General features: G+C 43.6%; 1 protein-coding gene across 1 annotated transcript in view; it reads right to left on the reverse strand.

Annotated features, from left to right (window-relative positions):
* Nucleotides 1-21,776, reverse strand: part of DLAT (dihydrolipoamide S-acetyltransferase) — a 199,589-nt gene that overhangs the window by 96,531 nt on the left and 81,282 nt on the right. The window contains exon 7 of the mRNA XM_086957184.1: nucleotides 911-1,055. Within this exon, the coding sequence (XP_086813310.1) occupies nucleotides 911-1,055 (145 nt within the window). The remainder of the gene's footprint in view (nucleotides 1-910; nucleotides 1,056-21,776) is intronic.

A 21,776-nucleotide genomic window follows, 5' to 3' on the forward strand; every position in this document is an offset into this window, starting at 1 on the left:
TGCATGGTTTGGTAGCACGCAACCATTACAGACAATACATCTTCAACTAAAATGACCATTACATTTGCAACGTCATACAGTTTTACTGGCAAAGGTATACAGCGCACAAACGAGAATGTGTGGAAATGTCATCACTTAGAGTAATTATTTGTTTTGTTCGGATTAAATATTTGTTTCCGCCACACTTCAGAATTTACCAAACAGTGTGCTTCATTTGTGTACCTGAAAAAAAAATAACGTCACACAGCGCACATCCTGAGGAGCCAGCATGACTGTCACATAAATCCTCTCACTTTGAAGTCAGAAAAAGAAAAGTAAACACCAAGCTCGCTGAAAGACAGAGCCTGACATTTGACCTCGGTCTGTGAATGCACAGCAAATGTTACTAGATAAAAACAAGATTTAAAGGCCTGTTTACAGAAATTCAATACTGGTAGAAGAATACAGTAAATAGGCTTTGGACAAGGGACGAGACAAACTCAAGCTGGACAGAGTAAAACACATAGAAAGCAAGCAAGTTTGAGTTACCAACCCCAAAGCTAATGGTAAGCAATGGGAGGAATGCATTCCAAATGTACCTAAGATGTCGTTAGCAATCCAGACAGCTCCACTGTCTGGTAGATAGCGACCTAAAAAGGAGAGCAATCTAACACATTTTATAGTGGTCAGTTTAGGATCTCTCACTGCTGTCCAATATATATTTGCCTCATTAGGTCTGAGACTTTCTTCTGAAGCCAAGGGACTCCTGGCTGCAGAGGAAGTAGAAGCGACAGAAACTACACCACACATGACACAGCTTACTAGATGATTTTCAGAATACAGATTGGCCAAATGGTGGTCATCAACATTTAACAATAATATCTCTCTAGGAGCACAGAACATGCAAGCACTAGAAGTCAAGAAGACTCACCCTTTATTTGAGTCAAATCAATGCCTTTTTCCATTGCAAGTTTCTTTGCAAGAGGACTAACAAACACTCGACCCCTTGGTGCAGTGGAAGGAGGAGCAGAGATGGGTGGAGCAGCAGCCGGGGATGCTGGTAGCAAAGGAGAAGCCTAAAAAACATATCATGTGCACAAATATTACAGGGCAGAAATCAAAAAGCAGCCAACATCTGACAACTAAGAAGACAGGAGTTCTCTATTTACACATCTTTCAAAAACTGCAGTGATCCATTAGATTATCTTAGTCACTATTGCTTCAATCAGTAGAACCATTGAGTAAGCACAAATGAAGAGGAAAAGTAGTATAACAATTTGCTCTACCTTCACTCTGCAAAATACATCTAAAGCTCTGAAATAATAATCAGAGTAAGATCGAGGCAACAGTAGTACACCTGAAAATATATTGGTGCTTTTCATAACACCTACCCATGTTCATGGCATTTTGAGGACATGTAGCTTCCTCGTAAAAGTTCTATGACAATGGTCTGATAGCAATCAGTTCCAATGTAGGAGACACCAGTGGTGGGTTTTGGATGTAAGTTTTGTTTTTGCATGTTCAGGTGTTTATACAGATGTTACAAGGGTAAAGCATTTTGCAAGTGGTATGAATGAAAAGGAAAAAAATTATACAGAGCACAAATACCCTAAGGCACTGAGACGCAATTCTGTGTATAGTATAAAATCAGAATTCAGTAGCATACCACGATTAAGCAAAAACATGTATAGTATGTCAGAGAACTCCACATGGAAGAGAACATTTTCAACAACACACTGATCCTTTTTGGTAACACTGGTTGTCCTGTGGCCACAAAGAGCAAGACCTGACATCAGTGGCGGTTGTCTAATAACTGCTCATGATATGACACCTCCTCCACGTTTGACTCAATCTGCAAGATTTTTCTCCCTTGTTGGTGGACTGTGGGCAGCAAAGTGTGGGGGGAGTGGCTGACCACACAGACAAATTGGTGACCCCAGCGGGTTTAGGAAAAAAACATTGTACACTTGATATAATATTTTCATGTTGAAGCTTATAGTGGAAAAGTACTTTTCCATTCGAGGGCTTGATGTATGTGTGACATTCATAGACTATTCCAGAGCATTTGATTGTGTGGACCATGCAACATTGTGGAAAAAATGAATGAAACTAGGAATGCCCGAGTTACTCCTTGTATTAATGATTGCTCTCCGTTCTTCCACTTGATGTCAGGTGTTGCTAGATGGGAATGGTTTTTCATAACTCCAACTAAAAAAGGTTTGAAACAGGGTTGCCTGTTGGTTCCACTACAATTTTTGTTTATGTTTCAGGCCTCCCTGACAGTCTAGCAACTTGCAAGGGAGATGCCCCAAAGATAGGTGGTTGGCACTTTTTCTGCTTGATTTACGTGGATGATATCGCAATCCTGGATCTAACCCCAAGGGCTTGAATAATAGATTGGCTTCTTTACACCAGTATGCCATCCTTCACTTTTTGAAGATTAACATCTCAAAAAGTAAGGTCAGTGATAACGTTTGGGTTTTAGCATCCAAGAAGCTGGAATTAGTAAATGCTGCTAATAGCACAGAAGCAACCCTCCTAGCCATATCAGACAATATAAGATCCCTGGTTGACCAAGGGAAAGCCGCTGCCCTAATTCTATTGGACCTCTCGGCGCCGTTAGACACGGTTCCACACAATCGCCTACTGGATATTCTTCATGGAAAAGGAGTCTATGATAAGGCACTCCAATGGCTGAGCTCCTTCTTGAATAATAGAACACAGAGTACAAATTGGGGGTGGGGGGTTCTCATCTAAATCAAAACCCATCAGTTACGGTGTTCCGCAGGGTGCCTCCCTGAGCCCCACTCTCTTTATTGTCTATGTGTTATCTCTGGCAAAAATCAGTGAGAAGTGGGGCTTTGGTATTTGCTCCTATGCCGATGATACTCAACTGCTGATAACCATCGAAGAACAGACTAAAACGAAATAATTGTCTCTTGGAAATAGCAACCTGGATGGCAGAGCATTGTCTTAAATTAAATGCAGGAAAATCCGAGATTTTACTCTTTGGTGGAGCTAAACTGGTCTGGAACTCCACTTGGTGGCCCCAGACACTGGGGGAAGACCCAGCCCCAAAGCAATGCGCAAAAAATCTAGGGATCCTCATGGACAACACCCTATCCATGCAGGACAAAATGCGGGCCCTGTGTGGAAGAAGCTTCGAAGAAGGCTATTTCCCTAGATCCCGCAAGCTTGTAGGAGAACTGTCACACAGGCATTACTGACCAGCATACTGGATTATGGTAATACACTATTTGTGGGCATGGCAGACAACCTTTTCACATGACTACAGGTAGTACAGAATGCCGCAGCCAAACTGGTATGTAATAAGACATACTCAGTTCATCGTCCGAGTGCCTGAAACTACTCCATTGGCTGCCAATGCGCCAAAGAGCGAAATTTAAGCTGCTCAGCTACACACACAAGGCCCTGCACCAAAGGGGACCTCTCATCCTACAGAGAAAAGTTGAATTCTACTTAGCCTCGAGGTGCCTAGGATCGCGGTCCTTTACCTTAGCTAGAACAAAACGCATTAAGAAAACAAGAACAGGGGGTCGTAGCTTCTCATACCTGGCAGCTAAACATTGGAATGACCTACTACAAGAACTCCACCTCACAGAGAACTATCTTGTATTCAGAAAAAAACTTAAGACTCATTTGTTCCCTGGAAAATATTATCGGCCAACCTCATAAATCACGTATGAATCACTCAGCCACACACTAGAAGTCCTAGCATAGCGCCGCGATATCCTCTGGATGAATGTCGCGCTTTACAAATACATCTCTCCATTTCATTTGTTATCAGTTTTTAAGGCGATGGTTACTCTGACATTATTGTACGTCACTGAATCAATTAACATGTGGAAAAAGGATTTCTTAGAGAAAATGGAAGTCAAAACTTTACGGAAACTTTGTAACTTTAACTCTTCAGTTCTGGTGCCTGCCGTAAGGTTGTAATTCAGCTTAACAAGTTGCTATGTGCTAGGGCTGGCTAGTGTGATTCGGAGAAGCTCAACTTAAGAAGAGTTAAGAGTACTCTTTGAGGAGCTTTAGGCACACTTAAGGTTTTGGCTCATCCATTTTCCAGGGACTTTGCCCAACACTAAGTCAATATGATCTCCAGTAAGCTACACTGGCATCCTTTATGCACACCCAACTTAAAAGTTTCTATAAGAATGCCTCCAGTCTTATAAGTTGATTGGACATAACATACTGTACGTCTAAGGAAAAGTGTGAGGTGGTGGTCTTTTCCTGCCACTTCTAGTGGTACTAGTCTTGGAATCTGGAGCATGGTCTTCGCAGTTTCTAAGACAGGACTACAAATGAACTTGCTCCAGCTAAATGTGCTAACAGTAAATTGGCCTAACTCCGGAGATAAAGGAAAAAGTCAAATCCTGTATACCCGTATCTCACAAATTGCAAGCATTTGCTATTTGTTTGTCCCACATTGATTCTTCTGTGCCGCCGTATTTAATGGCTAATGTTTTTAAAGTATAATATTGAGTTAGTTGTGGCATCCCGAGAATTTCTATCACCCGATATATTAGGTTATCTGTGCAAAAGATTTTACATTTTGTTAATCTTTTTTAAGTGTGTATTAATGTGATGGATGCCTGTCGCTATATTTGGTTTTATGTGGACCTCTTTTGAGTTTGAAAACATGAAAAATAGACTCCAGCTCCACCTTCATTCCAAATGCCATTCACAGCCACGGTTCAATCCTCAGTGCCACAGTTTCTGTTCCTACTCCAAGAAGGTAGCTCGGATCATTACCCGTTGACAGCCAAAGAGTCCTATATTCCATATCTACAGTGCCAGAGATTTCATGTATGCATCATTTCTCTATCTTTTTCGGTCTACTTAAGCTACGATGAGAAAGCTCTAAGAGTTGCATCTAATATCTGCATAAAAGGTAAAGATTCACAGCAGATAGAGTTTGGTGTGGCAGGCAGAACATGTTCCAACCTGTCACTGCAGTATACCCAGTTTAACCCGTTGCGTGAGTCACAGTGGGCGTGTGCGGAGGATGTCCGGGGGCCGTCCGAAACACGCCCACTCATTAATTCACCTGCACCGCGGCAGACTTCGCGCCGCGGTCAACGGGTTAAGGAACATCAGGCTCTGCGAAGCATTCTGTATTGATGCATGGCATACAAGCTTGGCCAATTTCCCGCCCATCTTTTAATTGGATCCTGTTACTGTCCTTGCTAAATTGTTGCTTTTCATTTGTGAATAGGCTTGTTAGTCCCTCCTTGGTACCGCCTTGTCTGCATTTGTAACCTCCCATAACGACTGGACCGTTTACTTGTCTTGTTACAAGGTCTGCTTTATAAGTCGGTGAGCACTTTTTTGTTTAATGAATAATGGGGACGATGATGTCTGCTTCTTGTATTTGCAGGGCGCTCACACAGCACTCGGACAAAGGCGCCAGCTTCTCGTATAAAGCGCTATGCGTGCTTTAACTTTAAAAGTGGCTGCCCCCACCCTTCCACATCATTCATGTGACAATGGCGGCCGCTTCTTTTTTTTTACACTTTTAAGTGGAGTACAACACCCACTTCAGGGACACCACGCTTTCTTTAAACTCCTTCAGCTTTTTAAAGTTTTTTAAAAAACTTTTATGCTCAGCGCAACATCTACTTCAGGTACATCATGCATTCTGGTTTTTTTACTTTAAAGCTGAGCGCAGCGCCCATTTCAGGGACACCGCGCTCTGTTTCAGGTTTTTTTTAAAAAAACTTTAATGCGGAGTGTGGCGCCCACCTCAGGGACACCTCACTCTCGGTTTCCTTTTTTTTTTACTTTAATGCCCAGATTGTCAATAGGTAGAGTAGTTGTCGATATGGTGAATGACATATCGTTACGAGATACAGGGAAAAAAAAAGAAAATGTAATATGGTTGTAAAGGCATCACAGACATACTTATAAGGCTGGACAGTCGTAAGGTACCAAAGGCATGGGAAAGGAGTTGGCCTAACGGCTAGGGCGGTTGACGTTGAATCTGGGGAACTGGGTTCGAGTATCGGCAATGACGCTGAACATCCTGTGATTCTGGGCACATCACTTAATCTCCCCCTGCCTAACAAAAATGAATGTGTCTTCATGTAATGCAACTGGTGCTATGTAGAGCGCTATGATACCAGATTCGGTTCAAGTTCGCGCTACATAAAACTCTGTTAAATGAAAAAATTACAAAATGGTAAGGTTGATGTGTAGCATATCGAAAGCGTATTATTCAATTGGAGTCCTCTGATTTCTAGTGTGAGCGAATAGTCTCTCGGGCTGCCAAGTATCTTTCATCCTAGAAGTGAGTGGTTGCAACTGTACAAAGTCTTCGTCTATCCTGTCGCATTGGGTCATGCTTTTAAAGCCATGCAGAGTCCCTGGGGTCGCATTTGCTACTCCAAGGCAACTACATCTGCCGATTAGTAAGGAATATGCTACTTACCAGTATGCATCTGTTCTTGGCATGTACGGCTGCTAACATTCATATCTGTGCATAGATCGCCGCCTAGTGTTGGGTCCGGATGATTGCACATTGTTGTCCTGGAAGAGTCTTCTAAGTATCACGAGATAGGTGGCTCCTCCTCTGGACTACAGTGCGCATGGGCATCCTCTCCATCCTCAATGTTTTTCACCATTGTGGCAGAGATGGAGTGTGATACAGTAAGAGTTGTCCATGCAAGAAAGTAAGAGTAAGAAAGAATGGATGCTACAGCTGCGACAGGCACCGGGGAGGAGGGTGGGCGATATGAATGTCAGCAGCCCTACATGCCAATAACAGATGCATACTGGTAAGTAGCATATTCTGTTCGAGGCATGTGGGCTGCTGAATTCATATCTGTGCATAGAATGTATAGCAGTCTCTCCCCTAGCAGCGGTTGCCTGTGCCAGCTGCAGCAGTCTGAAAAAGAGTTTTGAGAACAGCTTGTCCTACAGCTGCTTGGAGTGTACATCTACGCAGTAGTGTTTGGTAAATGTATGTATGGTTGTCCATGTGGCTGCTCTACATATTTCCTCTAGAGGAATGTTCCCTAGGAAAGCCATGGATGGTCCCATTTTGTGTGTGGAATGCGCTCTTGGGGGCACTGTTAAAGTACGTTTAGCTTTAATGTAACATATTTGGATGCATTTAACTATCCATCTAGCTAAACCAGTTTTTGAAATAGGGTTACCTTTGTGCTGTGGTAAAAAGGCAACGAACAACTGTTTCATCTTCCTGAAATCTTTTGTCCTGTCTATGTAATATAGGAGAGCTCTCTTAACATCCAGTGTGTGCAGGGCTCTTTCAGGTACTGACTGTGGATTTGGGAAGAACACTGGCAGTTCTATTGTTTGATTGATATGGAAGTGTGATACCACTTTGGGCATGAATGTAGGGTTAGTCCGAAGCACAACCCTATTTGCATGAATTTGAATGAATGGCTCTTGACTAGTTAGGGCTTGCAGCTCGCTAACTCTTCGAAGCGAAGTAATGGCTACGAGAAAAGCCACTTTCGATGTTAAAAATTGAATTTCACAGGAGTGTAGAGGCTCAAAGGGTGGTCCCATTAGTCTGGTAAAAACAATGTTTAGGTTCCAGACAGGTGAAGGTGGGTGTCTAGGGGGATTACTTGGTTGAGGCCCTCCATGAATGCTTTAATTGCAGGCACTCTGTATAGTGAAAGGTACTGCCTGTTTTGAAGGTAAGCCGCTATGGCGGCCAAATGTATCCGTATGGACGTATAAGCTAGATTGCAGCGGTGTAAGTGCAAAAGATAGCATATGATATTTTGAATGGACGTGTCTAGTGGGTTTACGTCATTGTTGTTACAATAAATGACAAAACGTTTCCACTTTGACGCATAGCATGTTCTTGTTGTAGGCTTTCTTGCCTCCCAGATAATGTTCATGCAGTCAGGAGGTAAGTTGAGGTAGCCAAACTCTAGGACTTCAGGAGCCAGATTGCAAGGTTCAGTTGCTGCGGATCTGGGTGCTGAATGTCTCCATGGCTCTGCGTTAAGAGGCTGGGTGTTAGTTGTAGCCTTTGATGAGGCACCACGAAAAGTTCTAGGAACGTGGTGTACCGCGGTTGCCTCGCCCATGTTGGAGCAACTAGGATTAGCGTCATGGAGTGCTGGCGTAATTTGCGTGCCACCAGTGGTATCAGTGGTGCTGGTGGAAAAGCGTAGGCAAATTTGCCTGACCAGTTCATCCATATCCATTGCCCTGAGGCTGCGGGTGTGGGAACCTTGCGGCGAAGGACCAGCATTTTGTGGTTTTTTTGTGGCGAACAGGTCTATTTCTGGCTGTCCCCACTGTTGGAAGTATGGTTGAAGCACTGAGGGGTGAATCTCCCACTCGTGCATTTGCTGGCTTTGTCTGCTGAGCAGATCCGCTATCCGATTGTCCTTGCCTGGGAGGTGTTCCACCATGAGAAAAATGTTTCTCTGGATGGCCCACTTCCACACTCTTTGTGCCAGATGCGACAGCTGTGGAGAGTGTGTTCCTCCCTGTTTCTGTATGTAGTACATCGCAGTCATGTTGTCCGCCCGGATCAACACGGTCTTGTTGCAGAGATGTACTTTGATTGCCATAAAGATTGCCATCAGCTCCAGCAGGTTGATGTGCAGTTTCTTCTGCTGCGTGGTCCATAGGCCCTGTACTGTGTGGTGGAGGACATGGGCTCCCCACCCTATCAGGGATGCGTCCGTTGTCAGCACAATTTTTGGTACAGGCTCCTGGAACAGTTGTCCCTTGCAAAGGTTTTGTGGCTTCCACCAATGCAGAGAGTTGTATGCACGACTGGTCACCAACACTAGCCAATTTGGTTGTCCCTGAGCCTGGTTCCATTTTCGTGCTAGGCACTCCTGCAGCGACGCATGTGAAGTCTCGCGTGAGGGACTATGAAGATGCACGAGGCCATCATGCCTATTAGTTGCATAAACACTCGGGCTGGGAGTGAGTGTTGTGGCCTGAACTTTTGGATGAGCGTTTGAATGCGGTTTGTTCTGGCAGGATTTGGTTGTGCTTTTGCTGCCAGAGTGTCTATTGTTGCTCCTAGATACTGCTGCACGTGGGCAGGCTGGAGATGGGATTTGTTGTAGTTCAGCGAAAAACCTAGATTGTGCAGGAGGTGAAAAGTGCGCGACATGTGGCTGGCACATTGCTGGCCTGACTGTGCTTGTATGAGCCAGTCGTCCAGATATGGATAGACATGGATATGCTGTCTTCTGAGGCGTGCAGCTACTGTCAAAATACTAAAGTACCTATAGATTTTTTTCTAGTGATTACTTCACAACATATTTCACAAAGGATGCAGTATATATGAAAAATACATTTAGTTTATTTAAACATGTTATTTATATTTTTTATTTTTTCATTTGTTCTGTTTTTCTCATATTGAGTACATATCAAAATTATTTGTATAAAAAGATTTTATCAACACTTTCTATAAACCACTCTTAGTGATACTTAATGAGACAAAAAACTTTTCAAAGTGCAGAACCCCATAAACTCATCATAAATTCATACCATTCATTCCATCATACATACTACTACAATCACTACCCAATCTAAAAAAGACTAAACTAACACGTGAGACAAAAATCAATAAACATACAAAGAATGTAAAACTAGAAATAATTTTGTAATACATTCCGAAACCCCAAACAAATTTGGAAGTTACAGAAAGGCAAGCACTGAAACTGCTACAAGAGAATACCGATATAACAATCAAACCCTGCGAAAAAGCAGGTGGGATAGTTATGGACACAACCCATTATACCAATAAGATTCATCAAATGCTAAGTATTGAAGAGCACTATAAAAAGATCAATAGGCGAGCTCTGACCACTCTAAAAGCACAAATTGAAGAAACTGTTAACAGAGCATTCATAGAAGGATATATCTGTCAAAAAGAGATGGACTTCTTAATAAAATCAAACCCAGTAATCCCAGCACTATATGGTGTCCCAAAGACACACAAAAATGTTGTTGACCATCCACTAAGACCCATAGTGGCATCTATTAACTCCAGTACAGAACCTCTCTCAAAATACCTCGACACCACCTTATGTCCTCTTACCACCACCTATGAATCCTATATAAAAGATACTGGCCATATGATCGTAACCTTAGAACATACACCTTTTAACAATGTCACACAATTTCTAGTGACATGTGACATAGAATCTTTATATACGGACATACCCCAGGAGCAAGCCATGGATGCGGTGGCAGCGCTCCTGGCAAGGACACCGGGGCAAAGACCAGATGGCTTTATCTTAGAATGCTTAAAAATTGTCCCCCAAAATAACTCTTTTGAATTTAAACAAGCTCTCTTTCAACAGATCAAGAGAGTCAGTATGGGGGCCTCTTGTGCCCCCAGCATTGCAAATATCTACATGGGGGAATTTGAAATAAAGAACATCTTCAATGAGCTTGCCCCTTTTTATGAAAACGTAACAAGGTGGCATAGATTCATAGATGACGTCTTTTTTATTTGGACAGGACAGAAGAAAAGTTAAGAGTTCATGGAATGGCTAAATCTAGCAGACCTGAATTTAAAGTTCACCTGCAATTTTTCATCTAAGAAAGTACAATTCCTAGATATTTGGATCCAAGATACGGAGGGAGAACTTACAGTCAGCCTATATAGAAAGCCTACGGCGAAAAACACCATCCTAGAGCATGGCAGCTACCACCCGGCATGCCAAAAAGATTCTATCCCCTTTGGGGAGTTCCTTAGAATAAAAAGGAACTGTACCAACATGAAGGATTTTATGGTACATGCAACTAAACTGGCTGACCGGTTGCTACTACGAGGATATCCCAAAAGATTGGTTCGCCAATCTATGAAAAGAGCCAAATATTATAACAGAGAGGTCTTACTTCACCCAACTGAAAAAACCACTAGTCAAAAGCTGGTCTGTGTCTTAAACCATTCAACCCTAAACAATAAGATCAGACAAACAAACAAAAATTGGAAGATTCTGAACACCAACGAACACACTGAAGAAGTAAGCAAACCCACAGTAGCCTTCAGGCGGAATCAAAATCTCAGAGATAAATTAGTCCATAGTAGGTGGAAGAACCATGAGACATCCCGTCAGCTAACTATAGATGGGAAACCACTCCCTAGAGGAAACCACAAATGTGGCAACTACCATGAGTGCGACCAAATCATCTTAGGAGCTACATGGACATATGGCAAAAAATCTGGCCCTTTAAAAGAGATGACGAATTGCAAAACCTCCAACATAGTATATCTTATAATGTGCTCTTGCAACATTGGCTATGTAGGAGAAACAGCAAGAGAACTACGAACCAGACTCTCCGAGCATAAGTCGGCAGTGAGAACAGGAAAGGTGAATGCCCCCATGGTATCACATTATATCCAATATGGCCACACAGAAAAAGACATGCAATGGCTCATTTTAGAACACATTCACGCCGTCCCAGGTAGAGATCTAACCAGATTGAGGAAACAACGTGAAACTTACTGGATCTACAATCTTGACACTGTACGACATGGCCACAATGAAGATATTTCGTGGATAGTGACTGCCGAATGTCATACATTAATAATGACTATAGAATGGCAAATAACAATATTGGGACACATAAGATAATTGTATCATCATATCTTATGTTTCTAACCTCCCGCCTGTCCAATGAAAAATGTCTATGATACCTAAAAACTTTTATTACATCTACTGGTTTTCAATTAATAACTTTTTGTGTATAAATACTTAAGTATAATCTGTATCTATGACCATCTAATTTCTCTACTTAGTGACATACACCTATTTCGAATAGGTTTGTAAACTCACTTAGATGTTTGCCTGTCACGCTTCCTTGGAGGACATCTTGAGTTTATTTATCCGACTTCCACCAGATAGTCCTACCTTTATATCTACTCAAATCTCACATGAGATAGCATTGAGTAGTTCTACCACTTTGTTGTTTAAACATTCAAACCGGGAACGCCAATTACCATCAGGTGGGCTACGGCGTTTCATAGACGTTAAACCTTTAAATACAACTTTTTGGGAGCCGACAATACGGTGGCGGTATACAAACCGGAGGACTACCCCCAGACGTGCAGCTATATGCCAGACCAGGTAAGACTACTAAACAAATGGTCAATTTTTGGGCGAAGCTACACAAACTTATTTTTCCATATGAAAACAAGCAGGAATTAGAGTATGAATAAGCTAGCCAGCATCTCCCACTAAAAAGTTGTAGAACAAGCTAATGTTTCTAAGAAATAAGCGTCCTGACCTGTTCACTTATGCGTATTCATGTTTCGTTTAAAATTTCCGGTAACAAAACTTAACTCACAACCACCTGCTTTACTATACGTTTCTAGGACTACCCAAGCCGTATGTCTTACCAATGTGAGTTGGGTCCTGCCGAATATGATGTTAAAGAGTTTCATCATGATACATTATCTGACCATCTCGTACGTATCCGAGATACTTAAATAGATATATGGCATGCCCCCGGACAATCAAAAATAGAAACAGACAGTGAGATAAACATATTTGATCTCTGAATTGCGACAGTGAAGCTGATAAATATATACGATCTACCTTTTAAGCGACCCCCCCTTCTTTCTAGGAGCCCTAATGACGTGCTAATGGTTTGTTTAAAAGAAAGCTATTTACGATCATATATAGAAAACCTGGTTTATCTTTGTAGATCAGAATGTGAGGCAGCGATCCCGGCATGCAAAACCAGACGAGAAACTGCATCCTGAATCGGTTTAAATCTACTCCTTTTTAAAACGAGAATAAATAATCAGGTAATGCCACAATCTTCAAGTTTTTCTCACTAGGTTTGAAGTCCCTCAAAATATGTTTCTAAGACATAATATCGGTTGCAGGTCCTCAGGTCGACCAAACGGAACTATTGGGAAATCTGAAACACTTAAAAAGAATAGGTTTCCCCATCTCAGCGCGATAATCCGTCCCATTTAAGATCCACCCTTAATACAGGTAATACTCCCATATGCCCTACATACCAACACTACTGGCAGTATAGACAATCTCTTATGTTTGTCATTTGTTTCTTACCAGAGAACCTAATTGATCACTGTGAAATCAAGCCTGTCAGCACGCAAATTAGTTGTGGATTGATCTTTCGCTTAAGTAAATTAAAGGTAATTCTTCAATACTCAGCTATTATCAATTTTAACCAATAGTGACAACATTACTAAATTTAAATTGGAATACTGAACACACGGTGAAAGGGTGATGTTTCAAATTACCATGTCTCAAATTTCATCATCTTGGAACGAAGCCTTATCTAATTTTTCTTCTTTTCTTTCATATCATATTCACGTATCTTAGAAGACACTGGGTGTTTCTAACTCACCACTGGCTAGCTATAATAGGTCCTTGTAAAGGTTTTAGCCTGTTCTTAATACTATAGCATGCAAACAACTAAAAAGTATGATCTGTTATATGGATGCACTGAAAGGAATGTAACTAACTGACTATAACGTGTTCTCTTTTCTTTTCAGAGATTCACGAACCCCCTGGTTTTAGCAGAGAATATATATATTTGTTTGTTGTTTAGTTTTCTTTTGGCCCTGAAGAAGGTGAATCAAATCTCATTAATCACCGAAACGTACGTAGGCCGTACGCATCTGAGACCCCTACATAGAAAGTCACCATATATATATATATATAAAGAGAAAGTAAAATAAGACTTGTAGAAAATGGAAAATGTACAAACTAGAAAGTGAAAGAAATTTCTGAATATTTGTCGTAGAAAAATCTACAGGGGTTTCTCAATAACATTTTTTGTCATGTCTTACATTCTTTGTATGTTTATTGATTTTTGTCTCACATGTTAGTTTAGTCTTTTTTAGCTTGGGTAGTGATTGTAGTAGTATGTATGATGGAATGAATGGTATGAATTTATGATGAGTTTATGGGCTTCTGCACTTTGAAAAGTTTTTTGTCTCATTAAGTATCACTAAGTGGTTTATAGAAAGTGTTGATAAAATCTTTTTATACAAATAATTTTGATATGAACTCAATATGAGAAAAACAGAACAAATGAAAAAATAAAAAATATAAATAACATGTTTAAATAAACGAAATGTCTTTTTCATATATACTGCATCCTTTGTGAAATATGTTGTGAAGTAATCACTAGAAAAAAATATATAGGTCTGACTAGAGGTACTTTAGTATTTTGATTTCTTTCTCTCCCTCCTCTGGACCTCAAACTATATTTGGGAGGACTCTTGTCAGTGCAGCTACTGTCGCCAGGCACTTGGTGAACACCCTTGGGGCTGTTGTTACCACAAAAGGGAGGACCTTGAATTGGTAGTGCTGGTTTAGAATTGTAAACCGGAGATATTGCCTGTGTGCGGGGTGTATAGGTATGTGGAAATATGAGTCATTGAGGTCCAGTGTTGCGAGGAAGTCTCCTTGACGCAACAGTGGCAACACCTGCTGCAGAGTGATCATGTGGAAATGCTCTGATAAGATGTATTGGTTTAGGAGCCTAAGGTCCAAAATTGGTCAGAGAGACCCGTCCTTTTTGGGGATTAGAAAGTACAGAGAGTACACCCCTGTACCCTGGTGTTCTAAGGGTACTAATTCTATGGCCCCCTTTTGTAGCATGCTGATGACTTCCTGCTGCAATAAGTGTAGGTGTTCTGCGGACATAGGACATTGTTTTGGGGGTATGTTGGGCGGTGTGGAGATTAACTCTAGGCAATAGCCGTGCTGTATAATTTGCCTCACCCACCTGTCTGTAGTTATGGTTTCCAAGACTGGCAGGAACTGCTGTAGTCTTCCCCCGACCGGTGTTACATAGTCTAGGGGCAGTGACAAAAAGTCACTGTTTGGTGTTGGTGGAGGACCTGGAGCTGTTATTTCCTCGTCCTCTACCCTTGGTGTTATTGCCACTGTATCCACCTCTACTGTTCTTGTTGTAGGTGTTTTGCGTGTTGCCTTTATTGTAAGAGGTTTGCTGTATTGAGGCTCCTCTAACTGCCCCTCTGTTGCCGGAGCGACGAAAGGAACCACCTCTATATTGCTGTGACTGCAGGGCACACATAGACTTGGCTGTCTCTGTGTCCTTTTTCATTTTGTCCAATATTGTGTCCACATCAGGACCAAATAAATAGTCAGGGTTAACAGGTTGATTAAGTAAAGTGGTTTGAACTTCATTTTTAAACCCAGAGATGCGTAGCCACGCATGTCGTCTGAGCATCACACTGGTGTTGATAGCCCTGGCTGTTGTGTCTGCTTTATCTTAGGCACATTTGATGGATGCGTTAGATATGAGCTTTCCCTCTTGTATCAGGAATTCTGCCTGTTCCTTATAAAGGTCTGGTAAATGTTGGAAGATTTGCTCCAGTGTGTCATAGTGCGCCCTGTCATACCTGGCTAACAGGGCTTGCGTGTTTGCAATTCTTCATATGTTAGCTTCTTGAGCAGCCACCCTTTTGCCTGAGGCCTCCAGAATTTTGGACTCCTTGTCTGGAGGTGGAGATTCGCCAGAGGTTTGAGAATTAGCACGTTTACGTGCATTGGAGACGACTAAAGAGTCCAAAGGCAGTTGTCCCTTAATGTATGTAGGGTCAACCGGGGCTGGCCTGTATTTTCTCTCTATCCTAGGGTTAATGCCCCATGCCCTGGTTGTGTCCTTAAATATGTCCCCAGCATGTTTAAGCACCCCTTTTAGCATTGGCAATGTTTTGACGTTCTTCTCAGAGGTGCTGAATGTGTCAAAGAGGAAGTCTTCATCAATGGGATCTGCATGCATCTTCACATGGTGATTATATGCTGCCCTTTCTATAAGCACGTTGAAGGCAGCTGTGTCCTCTGTAGGCGATGTTTTAACAGGGTATGCAGTATTGTCAGGAATTGTTTGAGAGTCTCCAGGATCTACAGGGTCAGTCTATGGCTGAGTTTGTGTGTCCTGGTCATTATCTGTTGGATAATTGTACTGGTCATTGTCCTCATACTCCCCATAGTCATCTGTGCGTGTGGGCGAGTACATATAGGTTTCCTGCACATATGGTGTGATAGTCTCAAAGAGAACTGGAGATGTTGAAGTGTCTCTTTTCCTTTTTAGAGGTATTTTGTAGGACTCAACGTTCGTTTCAGCGCTGATTTTTCTTTTCAATAGGGTGACTTTCCCAGTATCGGGGTCAACATACAGCTTGGACTGTTCTTCAGCTGACGGATCCTGTTCCTCAGGTACTTTAGCTTTTCCCCCAGTCTTGGCATTTTTTGCTGGGTCGGTTCGAATCCGCTATCTTGTTCGACCATCCTCGGCTTGACGTGCGGAGGAAGTCCGAATTTTATTGGTCAGGGAGACTTTGGTTGTTGGACCGTTTTAGTAGACTGTATGATCTTTTTTGGAGCCGTGGTTATTGATCCGACTGTTTTTGGTTGTTCGATAACCATCCTCTGGCCCGGCGTCGACTTCAGAGCTTGCTGCTTCGGAGCGATGCTTTGCCCCTTGGTTCGACGGAGCCCTTCGGCTCGAGTCTTGTTTTTGGCTTAAGTGTCATTGTGTGCTCTTGCTTCGGTTGTTAGACGCGTATTTTCGGATCGACAACCGTTGGCCGTTCGAGTCCTTTCTTTGTGTTGCTAGGCGTCGACGTCGATGTCGTCGGCTCGACGGCCTTCAGCTTAATCGCGGACATGGGAGTAGTGGCTCTGGCTTCAACAACCTTTGCATGCGACCTAGACGGGTCGACGACCGTTTTTGTTTGGTCGGCTTCGACGGATCCGCCATTTTCGGTCCGAAGAATGGGATGTCGATCAGTTTCGGTTTCTGTGTGGTTGCTATCACTTTCGGTTTCGATTTTCCCAAATCTTGGTAATGTCGCACTGATGGCTCTTGTATTACATTCTTAGCCGGGCTTAACTGCGGGCTATAGAATCAGCGTTCTGATCTTGTCTTCCGGAGATGCCTCGACCTGAGCCTCTGGATTTGAACCTGAGAATATATTGGGCTCCGTACTCACGGTCGGCCCAGTGTCCTCGCCGGAGTCGTACTCGACGACTCCTATGCCTGGATCGTCGTCCCCTACCTCGATGATGTCTTCTTAGTCATCGACGTAGTAGTTGGAGTCGTGTTCAGACCCCTGCTCCGACTGCTGATCTGAGTCTTCAGGCTCGACGACCTCTTCGTCGTCTTCAAAGATGTTCTCTGGCTCAGGCGCTGACTTCTGCATCGTCTGCCTCGCCGCACGTCGAACCCGAAGTGTCTTTTTGGACCGAAATTGAGCACAAGCTAAGCAGTCTGCTTCGTTGTGTTCAGGAGATAAACACTTATTACAGACTGGGTGTTTATCAATGTGTGGGTATTTAGAGTTACAGTTGGGGCATCACTTGGTGCTGCACCCCACAAAGGGCAGGGAAAGTGCAGTCATGGGCCGGAGAAATCTGGGCTGCAGGCTACCATGCAACGCCTAAATAAGGCACGGAAGACAAACTTGAAGTGCACTTTCAGCCAACAAAGACCGCAGGAGAACAATTCTGGTGTCAAACAGCCCCTGCAACAAGATCGGAGTGCCAGGGAGCAGAAATCAAGTGACCACGAAACATTAACCTGGGCCCGCCGCACTGGCAGAAAGGTGTCAGGAGGGATACAGCAGCGGGCGGCCACATGCAGAGAGGTATGCAGTCTAGGTTCGCTGCACAAGGGCAGAGGGTTCCCGTCGTATCAGTAGGGCAGCAGACCGACTGACACCAGACTGTGGCATCCAGCATGTCAGATGTCTAGGAGGCCATGCCTAAGAGATGGCCGTGGTAGTCAGAAGACGTCGCAGCCGGCTGGCAATTATCTAGAGCAGGAGACCAGGGAGCTCTGATGGCGTACTGGCAGGACCGTCCGGTTCACTGAAGAGTGGAAGGAGAAGCCATTAGCCTCGGCGAGACTCCACAGTCGCAGCCTCAGGCTCACCCGTGGGCCCCATTGATGAGGCAATTCTGGACGGTGCAGGCCCTTCACAGGTGAAGGGGCTAGTGTAAGGATTCAGCATCCTCCCACTACTGGAGGCTCATTCCCATGATATAGATGAGATAAGATGTGATGGGAAACACGATCCATGTGGATCGTGGGCCATAACCTCCGGAGCTTCACAGTCGGCCATCTTGGTGCAGCCGTGGCCATGCCCCTACAAGTGTGCCAGATTTTGAGACTCTTCCCAAGCCCGAAACCGCTCAAGGATAAGCCCAAATTTAGCCCAATACAGACCAGTGTCAACCCAAAAACCAATCCAAAGTCTCAACTCTCAATTATGCAAAAGCAGTCTTTAAGACTGAATCTACATTATACTCAATATGCAGATAGTGGGAGGATGTTAACTGCTCATTTTCAAGACCAGTCCACACTATGAGTTTTCAACTTGTAGTTCTGTCACCACAGATCCAAACCTGAACCTGGCACTCTTGAATTCACTTTACAAGTGCAGATTTTAACCCACCGTATGTCTATGAATGGGAACGTCAATGCTATTTCAGCAATGTGGCTCCAAAAATAGAATACTGAAAAAAATATTCAAATTTAATACTACACAATAATATACATTTAAGAAACATCCCTTTGTATTAAAGTAATTGCAACACAACTTGTTTGGCACAGCTTACACCGTATCTACTTGCCTGAAGATACTCAACAAAATAAAACTCCTTTAAAAGGACAGTATGGGACAACAGCAATAATAAACATCACAGCAAACAAACTTGAAAATCAGTTTGTGCAAAACAAACTTACTCTGACCAATTCCCTGCCCTCCAATTCAAAGTCCTTCACATTGACCATATACGTTGGCATCAAACATTATAGAGAACATTGTTGTTACCATTGTGTTGCAGCTAGCGCTAAACTAAATCTCCTAGTCTAGGCAAGCAGCAGATGGGTTTGTTTTTGGTACAGATAAACACAAGGCTGTTAGAGCAGAAAGGATAATTACACATTTTCCCAGAACTTTCTGCGACACTCAACACTGACACTCCCTAAACTCTCCTGATACTGTCATCACTCTGCTTGTTCCATCCCACTACTTTCCCCTTCATCGTTAGCCTTGTACCACTGTCATACCACCACTGGCCCAGGCCATCTCATGGGGCTCCTTTACACCATCACCCACCTACAGCTTTAATTATTCATGATCTTAACTTTAACTTCTCAGCAACGACTAAAAACACCCAAATGTAATCCATTTCAGCAAAGAAGTCCATATTTATATTTCATGTGTTTTATTTCATGCAGTGTTCCATAAGAGTAGTTCCTTTTTCCAGATGATACAAATTGTAAAATGAGTCGCGTTCAGGTCTGGGGGAGTTCAGATTGCAAGTAGACATTTATGATGGGCACGATTGAGAGTCCTGTGGCTGAAGGCAGTACTGCTTTCTCATAATACCTGCCACTGGGTAATTAAGGTGTTCAGACTAAATGCACATCCAATTCTCGTCCTCTCAGGAGAGCGCATTAAGCGATGGTTATATAAATCCTAATGTAAATTTAAGCACTATTACGCATGTGTTTGTTCTTGCTGCACCGGGGAGCAGGACCACAGCCCCAACCACCTTTGCGGCATCACGTCGCCAACGTGACGCGCTAGGAGGCGCTCAACCTCCACAGGGCTACCGCAGCGCGGGAGCCCGTGTTTGTTCTTGCCGCACCGGGGAGCAAGACCACAGCCTCCAAGCACCTTCACGGCCTCACGCTGCAAACGCGGCGTGCCAGGAGGCGCTCTTAACCTCCACAGGGCTCCCACAGCGCAAGACGCATGAGGGCCACACCTGGGCGAAGCCCGGGCAAAGGGCGGGCCTGTCTGCGCCAGGAAGAAGCGGGGCGGGCCACCCCCTTGGTCATTGTTGGCCGAACTCTCTGCATGAAAAACGCCACAGAGTGCTCTGGACTGTTCCCTTCTTAACCCCTTCGATGCTCATGACGAGCTCAGCTCGTCATGAAGCACAGTTGAGCTGTGCTTATGACGAGCTGAGCTCGTCATGAAAAGAGGAATTCATAAAATGTTAGCACAGGAGGGGAAAACCATTAGCAGCCAAGGTGTTAAGAAAGGTGCTGAAATAGCTGTTGTTGTTAGTTTCCCAAAAACTGCTTCTGTTTTCTGCTTTCCACTGCACTTCCCAGCTATAAATCCAACCATTGTCCTCTGTATATCTTGTGTGTGGGCCCTGAGTGGGTGGCAGTGTGTTCCATTAGGTTAACATTTTCTAGGGCTCTTGGGTTTCTTTCAGAGGGCACACCGAGTGCTGGGTAAAAGGAAAGGCCAGGTTAGGGCCCAGTGTATGGACAATCCCAAAAAGAAGGCCTCGGGTGCTGTCTGTCATGAGACAATGGATAGGATAGAGTTGATATTGTCCGATTGTCAATGAAATAGTCCATTCTGCGATACCTCTCCCACCCTCCTTGCCTAGTAATCCCTCATGTTCTGTAAATAACTGCGGTGTCTTGTTGGCCACTTCCTAAGTATCGCCACCAGCAAAAAAAACCTGTTAGGCGAATCCCTCAAATGTTTACAAAACACATTAAAGGACGGAGAACAGTTCTTGGAAGTAGGTGCACCATCCTAGAGCTTGAACTAGCCTCCCCCTTAACCCGTAATGAGACATGGGATCCTGCGGATGTGGCGTATGCTACACAAGTAGAATGTCACAACAGATTTCAGGTTCTTGCTAACGAGGTGGTAAGGTGGTAGGGGGTGGGTTGGTTGATCATGAAGAAAATTGTGAAATCCCGGCAAGTGAGATAAAGGCTCTGAAAACTAATTGAGTCTTTAGGAGATGAGGTTGCAGCACTGAGAACAGAGATTTTTAGTCTAACAGAGAGGGTCAATTGTGAGAAGGTTGCCTCAATAGAGGCCCCACAGCATCCCTGACTACCACCAAATCGGAAAGTGAAGATGTGGGTCTGGGACTTTCCAGGGTGGGCGACAACAGACCAGTGTACTGTGTTGCAGAAATTATGCCCCCATCACCTCCTCCTTCACGCCCTAGAGGTCACTGTTTCAGTGACTCTTATATTAAATCATCACCAGACTCTCGAGGTGTTGGCCAAAGTAGGGGAGGGGGTATGGTGACAGAGGTGAGGTTACATTAGATGAAGAGTGCTCTTCCTACTTAGATCATGGAGGGCCATTGGGATATGGGGTAGTGAGGGATGGTAATTTCATCAGACCTATTGTTCAGGGTAACCCAGCTGTGGCATACCTTACATAGGTTCCCAAACTCTCCAAGGATGGGTACGAAGATTGAGACTCACAAAACAAAAATAAGGTCACTCATTGGTTTAGGTCTACTCAACACTGCTACTCAATTATTAGAGACGATATAGTGTATGTAGAAAGATTGCCCGTTCTAGGGTCACCACAAGATATGATCCTAGTTAGTTTTCTTGATAAGGACATGGTTGAAGGACCATTGTCAATTGACTCCTGCACTATTCCCTCTGTGAACTCCTCCATTACCATCAGATATAGACCCCCAGTCAGGCAAGATTCAGTGTTACTCAGGCCTGTCCTGGTAGGGTACCCCACACGGAGCATGAGAGGGCAAAGAGGACTCCGGGTCGAGGGTTTGAAGTCCCCAGACAACAACCTAGGGTCCCATGGGTCATCCCCTAATGCGCACCAGTTAGTACTCTCTATCCATCCAGGGTTGACCACAAATTCTGAGGCTCATTGCGAGCCAATTGCCATGAGCACAAGAGTGGTAGGGCTCCCATTTATCCTGATACAGTAGAAAGGGGGGAATCCATGGATCGCTCTAGCAAACCCAGCCACCCCAGAGTTTATGATCATCATT

This window comes from Lissotriton vulgaris, chromosome 2_1, assembly GCF_964263255.1.
Source record: "Lissotriton vulgaris chromosome 2_1, aLisVul1.2, whole genome shotgun sequence".
Classification (NCBI taxonomy): domain Eukaryota; kingdom Metazoa; phylum Chordata; class Amphibia; order Caudata; family Salamandridae; genus Lissotriton; species Lissotriton vulgaris.